Source organism: Apis laboriosa, unplaced genomic scaffold (genome assembly GCF_014066325.1).
Source record: "Apis laboriosa isolate Shangri-la unplaced genomic scaffold, ASM1406632v1 scaffold16_cov148, whole genome shotgun sequence".
Lineage (NCBI taxonomy): Eukaryota > Metazoa > Arthropoda > Insecta > Hymenoptera > Apidae > Apis > Apis laboriosa.
The window spans coordinates 2,423,485-2,433,687 of record NW_025222129.1 but is presented as its reverse complement, the minus strand read 5'-3'; the positions used below and the strand labels follow the sequence as shown (position 1 = coordinate 2,433,687).

Below are 10,203 nucleotides of genomic sequence, written 5' to 3'. Positions count from 1 at the left end.
TGGAAATTTCTTAATAGAAGATGCAACCAGAATTAAGTTTCGAAAAATTAAAATCTTTTTTTTTTCTTATCATTAATCAATGTATTTCTGTTTGTTTAATATTAATTAAATATTATTTATTTAGAAATCAAAAAGCAGTCTCTCTTATAAAATCAAATATAAAAAATACGGTGATTATCAACTGATCTTTATTTTTAATTTAAACAGAATAAAACAAAGAAATAAAACTGTTTATAAAAAATCTTATTGAGTATAGAACACAATATTATATATTATTAATATATCTTTGAATTGGATATTGATTTTTTATAATATCAAAAAAATAAGAAAGGAAAAGAAAAATGTTGTATACGATTATTTGCAATTATTTTTTAAGATAAAAATAACATTTATGTTTAAAATATAACATTGTACTAATTACATATTATTTAATAATTTTCAGAGTATTTTATATGGTAAAATATAATCTTTGAAAATTATATTATCGGATCATCATCATTATCTGATCTGTTGATAACCAATCCGTAATCAAAGTATTTATTATTGTTGACCAATTATATTCGCTAAAACAGATTTTTAATTATTGATAACTATTTAGCAGTTTTCTTTATATATATATATATATATATATATATATATATATATATATACATATACACTGCTATTTTATTAATTTTTGAAATTTAATCTTTTATGATTCCTGGTATACTTCTAAATATGTTTATTCTAATTAAAGCCTATGAATCTAAAGTGTTCGTTCATAAGTGATATGTCGATTAAAATATATTATCTACGGGCGACGATAAATTTAATATTGTAGCAGTACGATTTAATTAAGTGAAACTGCATGTGCCAGCAATATTTAAAAAAAAAATTCTAGAGACCTTTTATGATAATATTTATTATTAAAATCTATTGATTTTGATTGGTTTAAAAAAAAAAAGAAAGAGCCAATATTTTCATTCATAATTATAAAGATTATCTTTATAATTTATAATGCTAGCACAGACTTGTTTCATTGTCAAATTCATAAATACAATTTGCGAAAGTAGAAACGAGCAATTTTTTTAAGTATTAAAATTATTACGTTATTTTTTTTTTAATAAAAAAATAGAATTATTATATGGAAACTTGTGCGAATAAAATAATTTTAACTCGTTTCTACTTCTTTTTAAATAACACTAGCCATAGCACTCGATTCATAATATTACCATCTTTTTTTTTCTATTTTTAAATTAGATATCAACAATTTGATATGAAAAATTCACTAACCATGATGGGACGTAGATTTTTATATGATTAAGTTTGCCAACAGCAGTTTGTTTTTATCTCACTAATAAACTTCCTTAAATACTTAGTAATATTTTAAGTTTCAATATATAAGAATGAGATATTTCAATAATCATATCATAAAACTTATTTTATATTCTTATTGCCTAAAAATAGTCATCCGTTCTGAGGAACCAGTACTTTTTTTAGCTTTGGCATGTCATCACGGTTTTTTTTCCGCAATAACAATGAAATTCTAGCCAAGATTGCAAAATGCAATTAGCAAGTTTTATAAGTAAGATGATAGTATATATTCTTTTTGTGGAAAATAATGTCATCTACTTCGTTTAAAAGTATTGGAAAGATTGACGCGTTTTTTTTTTAAAAGTTCGCATTTTATAAGCTTAAAGATGATTAAAAGTTGACTAGAGACAATAATCTCTCAAATTTATAATAAATGAAGCTAAAGCTTCCATCTCTCGATTCCAACTCTTTAGTTTTGAGGGAATTTACGAACGGCAGCATTTACATGGATTGCATGGATAATGCTTTTTAGTCAAATCTAATATTAAGAGTAAATATAAGCTAGTTAATTATTAAAAAGCAAAAGTATACTGAATATATCTTTGCTTGATTACCTTCCTTTCACATTAGAAAGAATTTATTATTACTCGATTCGAGGTTCCCTATCTATTTTCTTAGAATATGTATACATATATATATATATATATATATATATGTATACATATATTTTTCAAATAGCAAAAGCGTATAGCAATTGTAAATATAAAAATTTTCATGATACTGTCCTTGGCAAACTTTTTCAATTGAAATACTTAAAATATAATAATTTTGGAATCATGCATAGTCTATCTAATCTAATTGTAAAGAAAAAAAATACACACTATAAATAACATTCTCTATTTTTCTATTCCAAATATTCAAATGCATATTTAATAAGCAAAATTTCCTAGTATTTAATTTTTTGTTATATTTTAACGTATCAGTTTAGATGAGTAAATGAATTTCACTTTTTTTTCATCTATTAAAATTGACACGTTTCATGGCTATTGCCTTATTAAAATAACTTTATAAATATATGTGCATTATATTTTTTCTTTTATGAAGAATGAATTGAACAATGACTTTGATGTTAGATGGAATAAAATCTTGGAGTATAAGTTTTACATGAAATTTCATCTAATATGATTCAAATATTAAATCTCCATATACTTTTTACTTTTTTCTAAGATTTTTCTACTATAACAATTGCCTTTAACAGCACTTAAAACACACATATTAAAATTTTATAGAAAATCCATCGTATCGTAGCGTACAAGATAGTTAATTTTGAACCTCTGTGCGCTTAATATACTCAAATTTTTATGTAAATCACGATTTATCGTTTCATTTAATAATTTAAGATATGCCACTTTGTACGAAGTCACACTTCAAAAGAAAAATAATAATTATTAAATTTATAAATTTAAGAATTTGTCGAAAATATTTCATTTTACATAATGTTTGTCCAAATATTTCTACTAAAAACTGAACTTTTAAATTTAATAACATTCTCACGAAATTTTTTATATCATATAAGAATATCAAATGAAACTATTTTAACAGATTCCATAAATGATTCATTAAAATATTAAAAACGTCTTTTATGACATATCTCTGTTTTTTTTTTTTCACTTACTCGTAATATCCTTACAAGAAAACTGTATGTGTATGAGGCAATTTGAATGTTGCAACACTAGCTACTAATAATGGTAATGCAGTTAGCAATGCAGGCGCAATAAGAGGTGCGCTAACTAAGGTTTTATAAGTTGTAGTTCCTATTAAACCACATATTCTTATGACGCCTGCTATAAAACCGAAACCAGTACACCTGTAAAAATTAATATTACCTTACTATTAATCTATTTTTTTTTTTAAATTTTCTTTAGTGAAATAAAAGTCAAAACGAAATTTACCTTAAATGGGTTGGGAAGCTCTCAATTGTAACCAATGTAAGAGATGTCCAAGCAATAGCAAAAACTGCTATAAAACCACCTTCAAAACCAAGCACTGCAGAACTATTTGTGCCCACTAAAATTAAACATAAAGCAGCTATTGAGGAGAAAAATAATGAAATACCAATCATCTTTGGCCGTTGAAATACAGTAAGTGCTAGCCCTGCTAAAGCAGCAGCAGGCACAAAGGATAATTGAGCAACAAGATGACCATGTAATGCTTCTTCTATGTAAATATTATAATCCAAATCGAGAGTCGGACACGGTCCTCTTAAACTTAATTCTGTATTATTTTCAAGTGTACAATTTGTAAAAACTTGTGCAGATAGATCCGTATCTACAAATCTAGAAAAATAGATAATCATATATATTTTACACTTAAGAAAACGCCAAATATTATCATTTTAAATGCATACTTTGAATGCACAATAATACTGTGTGTAAAATGAGTTTTACTAGATTTTATGTTATTAAATTCTACGGATTGAAAAGTACAATTATCGAAATCTACATGACTGAATACCATTTTACTGAATCTGAAACAAAAATTCTGTTATAAAACCAAGCTTAATTTTATATATATACTTCTTCTCATATCTACTTACTTGCAATTCAAAAATGTTGAATCTTTATATTGACAATTTTCTAAAGAAGCATTGAATGTTGTTCCTTCATATATTTTATCATGAAATAGAACTTTATGAGCTTTATATTCTGTAGCACGCAAAAGTTTAAGATACTCGGGACACCATACCATAAGACCATATAATCTGAAAAAAAAAAAAATCAGAATATTAAAAAATAAAAGAGTGAAATATTTAAAATATTTAATAAAAATACATACCCAAATGATACAGTTGACCAAATAATTATAAGCACTACTGTGACGCGCAAATGAGGCGATACAAATAATTCTAAAAAGGAATTCCAGAACTGAAAATTTAATAAAAATTAAATGTTAATAAGTGTAAAAAATTAATGGTAAATTTTGTAAATTATATTGAAATAAAAAAATACATATGTTTGTACCATCTCAATGGAATAAATAATATCAGCCAAAACACTAGTATGATTACTAGGAGATGGAGGTGCTAAACCACGAGGCCTTTTAGTTGGAAGCTCTAATTCAGAAAGTTGATATTGTGCACCTGTTGCACCTTTCCGTGTATTATTTTTTTTATATATTTTCTAAAAAAAAGTATAATATCTTAAATATAAAAAAAAAACATTTTTTTAAATATAAATATATATAATAAAAAATACCTGATAAACCATCATTGCCTCCACATCTCTGCCAACTTCTACCAAATATCTTGGACTTTCTGGTAGAAAAATAAGTCCAATAGTAGAACATAATGCAGGTAAACAGCAAAGCAAAAGAAAGCGATGCCAAGCACTGAAATGTTCTTTATTTTCAAGAACTACCATTTCTCCAGTTGTAGGAACTACTACCCATGCTAAAAGAGCTGCATATACACCTCCCAATGCTCCTGCTGCTACTAATAGACCAACCCATCTACTTCTGCTTAATCTTGGACAACATTCTGCGAGATATGTAAATGCTAATGGTAAAGATCCTCCTACTCTGTGAAATAAAATGAAATAAAATGTAACTTTTTTTTTAATGAAATATTTAAAATTTATTTAAATATAAATACAAAAAAAAAAAAATTTTTTTACCCAATTGCAGAACAAAATCTAGCACACATAAAAGTTCCATAAGTTGGCATAAAAGTTGCAACACCACTAAATAAAGCATGAACAGCCATTGCAGATAATAAAGATCTTCGTCTACCAATTCTATCTCCCAAACCACCCCAAAATAGTCCACCTAGTGCAAGGCCCATTAAAGTAATATTACCTATAAGAAAAGAGTATAAGAATAATTATTAGAATAGAAGAATAATTATATATTATATAATTATTTTTCTATTCTATATTATATTATATTATATTCTATATTATATTATATTATATAATTATATAGAAGAAAAATACATTATACAAAGTAAAATAAAAACTAACTGAGCCATCCTTTTTCATTGTCCTCAATGCAAAGTTCAACTTCAGCACTTGGTAAAATATATGGTACAACAAAAAATTCAACAGTATCTGCTGCAAGACTCAAACCTGTGCATAGAGCAGCTAATAATTGGAAATAACCAACACCAGCCTGAAAAATAATTAACAATTTAATAACATATAATATGATACAAGATAATAAATAATCAGATATTTTGCATCATTGTTTATTAAATATAATTTTATTTAAGTAATATAATATAACGATAATTGCTATACATTTATATATTTTATAAAAATATATATGTATAACAATATAACCTTCAAAATATAAATTATAGAAAATCTATTTACTGGAAAATCATTTAGATAGCCTGGTATCTCTCTTGACTCATATTTTGTTTTTACAATTGATTCATCTAAAACTTCATCCATATTGACACTTTAAAAAAATCTAAAACACTGGCAGTGAAAGGGTAATTAAGGAACTAAAAAAAATAACTTGAATAAAAAGGACGCCATTTACTATAGGTTATGTTTTTGTTATTCGATTAATCAAATTTTAATATTTCATTTCGATATGTCGAGCGCTATAATAACCAATGCAAAAATAGATTTTAAATTTGTATAAATTCATTGATTTATAATCAGCTTCACATTTTAGAAAAAACATTCTAAAAATTTTTGATCGATAATCGATAATTCGATAATCGCAATTGGCTTGCAATGTAATTCAAATTTTAATTAAGTAAGAACTTTGATATAGTTGTTAATGTGTTTAGAATTTTGCAATATTTTATTAATTTTATTATTTGCAATGTGCATAAAATTTATTTTTATTATCAATATATAAAATGAATATAGTGATATAATATTTTTTTTTTCTTAACTTTTTATAAATGATATTTTACATTTTATAAGTAATATTACATATAAAAAGTACAAATAAACATTTTAAAAGTTTATGTAAATAGTTAATTATAAAAAATAAAATTTATAATAAAATAATTTTTCAAAAAATTATTTTTTCTAAAAAAAAAAGCTTTAAAATTGTATTCAACTAAAACTAAATTTATTTTATAATATAAACACTTTACTCCTTTTAATATAAACATTTTAATGTAAACCCTAATAAATATATATTTGAAGTGAAAAAAATGAAACGAAAATAGGATAACACACCTGCTTGATAGCATCTTCGTGAAATTGTGCTAAAAGTGTTGCATCCGCAGTAGAGTCAATAAGATCATGTTCAGCAGAATCGGCTGAACCAGTGTTCACACTTGCAGTGTTTGTATTCGTTGGTTGAGTCGTCATCTCTTCAGTATATAATCCTCCTCTAATGTTTAACGTACGTTCTCCAGTTCCGGATATCGTGCCACCGCCGGAAGATGCAAGACCACCCCCGCTGCCAACGAGCCACTGGCTTTCCTCCTCCGACGAGGGCATCACTGCCACAAACCATCTGCAACATCATTAATTATCAGCTCGATCAACAAAAGTCAATAAGTATCACATAAAATATGTAAAGTTGAAAATTTTTTCACAAATTTCTTTCTCTGCTATTTATATTATTATTGAAATAAAAATAAACATTTGATTATTAAAGTTGAAAATCATTGTTCTAGAATTCTTTTTAAAATTATTATTTATTATTAATAATTATAATTTATATATATATATTATTAATAATTATTATTTATTATTAATAATTCTGTGAAAAATTGGTGATATCTTCTTTCTTTTAAAGAAATATATTTTAACATAGAATATATATAGAAGAATATTTTATTATTTTTATAGTTTTATAATTTAAGAAATTATTATTGAGGTATAGAAATCTTTTCGAAAAATCTTATCTATGCGTAATAATATTCATCTTGCGTCAACATAACGTCATTAAAGATTTCATCGAAGCGTGCATTTTTGCAGAATTTATTATTACAGTTACAAGCCTTGGAACGTGTCATCAGACACACATGATAGCACGTTAATTTATCGATTCATGTTCACTCATATAAGTCGATCATAAACGCCTACGAATAAAGCTCGTGTATAGGGTGTGTATGTAGCTTTATTTAAATATACACGATTACACGTGTCAACCTTGCATCAACGAGGTGGACATTGTTAGGTATAACAGAGTTTGCGTTTCCGCAACCTTTTATGTTTTTTCTTTGACATTTTTCCTGTTTTTACCTTATTTCTTTTTATTTACCATGGCAAATGCGATATATTTTTCTTCTTATGTATTTATTTTTTATTTTGTTTTCACTTATTTCTCTCATCGATAGACAATAAATCGATAAAAATGAGAAAAACTTTTATGCTGAAACTTAGTAATGAATTAATTAATTTTCATAGTTTCATAGCTACATAGAATAAAAATCAAATATATACAGTAAATAAAATAATCACATAGTAAACATCATTGAGAAACAAAATATAATATAAATAACATATGTTCATTTTTTGTTCTAATTACTCGATCGATGAGATAAAGTATTGTTTTTATAATGTGTACTTTTATTTAATGTTTATTATATAATTATTGTAAGAAAATATTTTTTTCTTGAAATTCGAAAAGGAAAAAACGTTTGATGGAATAGAAAATTAACGAATACTCAGATTACAAGATGTTCACGAAAGAAATATTTATCAACACTTTCATGTAATAAAACAGACAATGCCTATACATATACATTCAATTTACACAATGTGTGTACATAAAACGAAATAGACAGAACAATTTCAAACAAATTAAAAAGAAAAAGAAAAAGAAAATGATTTAATTTTTTTACCAATATTAAAAATGAAAAAAATAAAATATTCACATTCCTGTTCGTTTTTGTTCTTTTCAATTTTTTACATTGAATTGCACACGTTTTATAATACGATGAATATAAATACATGTATATTTTCTGAATTGATTATCATTTGTCAAAATAATTTTATATACTACTAGAATAAAATCACTTAGTATGATAAATATAACGATTATGTATTATGCGAATATTGTATTATAATGTAACTAACAGATAAGAAACAGAAATGGCACGTGGTCTAGTAATGTATATGTGTACTTGTTAAATTTCCATAGCTTTCGTAACGCATAACAGAAATTTTGCTCGTCGGATGCTGTGATCGGTCTCTGACTCTGGCTGACTGACGCAAGCACCCTTCGCTTGATATTTGTATGGAAATGTCGACATCCGTGTGCAATGACAATTATTACAATACGCATAGACTTCAACACGCGCATGATAACTATATTTAATTGGTGATTAACGTTAATTAGAAGATATATACGAGATTCGTATTCTTTCTACTCTTTTGTATAAATTTCAGTAGAAATATATGATTATTATTTTTGATATTAAATATTAAATAAAATATTTGTATATTAAAATAACTTATTTTAATAGTGTAATATATTTTTTCGTACCTGGTTAATAAAAGATTTTTGTGAAAAGTAACACCTTCTTCACGTTCCTTCTACAGGCAAGTATTTCCATTTCTTGATTTTTTAAACGTGTCGTTCAACGACAATTAATAAATTCAATCCAAGACATTAGTTATTGATTTTTTTGGTCAATTTTATTTAAAATCAAAGTTATATTTTCGTTGATGATAGATACACTCGTAATGCAAAGGAGGATAATTTCGCAAGTTTGATAGGAAATCACTATCGATGTTATCGTATGAGTTGTTTCTAAAGAAACTGTGACAACAGCTGTTTACCGCGTTTACACCATCATCATACATGTAAAAGACGGCTTGTCATGTTTAAATGTATCATCTTATAGAATGATTATGTGTCTTGGGATAGAATTGATAGCAAACTATTGCTAGAATAATATTACTGTTCAATTGGAATTTCATTCAGTCAAAAGTAGATTACTTGCACAGCAAAATTCGATTGACCATAACTCGAATAACACGAATTATAATTTCGTGATATGTGATTAATAGCATTGCCTTAGCTAATGATAATTATATTCGAGTCGACAATTTTCACAAAACATATCTTGCAAAAAAAAATCACATTTTCTATTTATGATTAATTATGAAAAATATACTCTCATGTCGATTTTATTTTCTTATGTGATCACATTACACCTTTGGATTTTTGCGCGCGGCATTGATATTTTAGAAATCAATGAAAGGACGAGAATACGAGAGTCGAAAATACGAGAATTCTCGAACTTTTTTGGCAATAATTATTTTGTTTTACAATCTCTTTATATTTCTATAACTTCACATTTTTCGATTAATATCTCTGATCGAAATAATTTTGTAATATCTCGGAATTAAATATCTTTTTAATGTTCATGAGAAACAAGCAGCTTCGGTAACATTTCCATAGTATGAGACAAACAACACTGCGCGTGTATCGATTAAGGGAACAACTACGACCAGTTAGAATCACCTTCGCTCTATAACGAATATATAACGAAACCACCACTATATTTCCCCTCGACCCTTGTTCGACGTCAACTCGACGAGTGTTTGTAGAACGGCTCATACATGAAGATCTTCCAAATCTGGATTCTTTATTAGCAAGGGTTGTCAATCTATCTTTTTAGCTTTTAATTTTTTAATTAAATTATAATCAATTTTTCTATGGATGAAAACTTTAGAATATATATATTTATTGTTTTTACTTTCTTAAATTTACTTTTCTTTTTCGTAAATTTTACTTTCTTTTTTCGTAAATTAATTAAATGTAAATTAAATTAAAATTAAATTAAAACTTATTTTAGAAAAAAAATTCCTATATAAAATTTTTTTTTTAATTCAGATATATCTTATAGAAATTAAATTTTCTTCATATAACAAAGTTTATAAATTTATTTACATAAAAGAAAATGTAATTGCTCGGAAAAAAATATAACTA

The 10,203-nt window shown here is 25.5% G+C and overlaps 1 protein-coding gene across 1 annotated transcript; it reads right to left on the bottom strand.

The window, feature by feature from the left end:
* Positions 1 to 618: 618 nt before the first annotated feature.
* On the bottom strand, positions 619 to 8,518 carry LOC122711225 (synaptic vesicle glycoprotein 2B-like). Its single transcript, XM_043929793.1, is given in 13 exon segments — positions 619 to 3,160; positions 3,246 to 3,629; positions 3,701 to 3,820; positions 3,890 to 4,054; positions 4,129 to 4,217; positions 4,314 to 4,472; positions 4,548 to 4,869; positions 4,965 to 5,145; positions 5,310 to 5,457; positions 6,489 to 6,771; positions 8,343 to 8,386; positions 8,388 to 8,488; positions 8,491 to 8,518. Coding segments are annotated over 13 exon segments (2,205 nt in total). The 3' UTR covers positions 619 to 2,979.
* Positions 8,519 to 10,203: the final 1,685 nt, after the last annotated feature.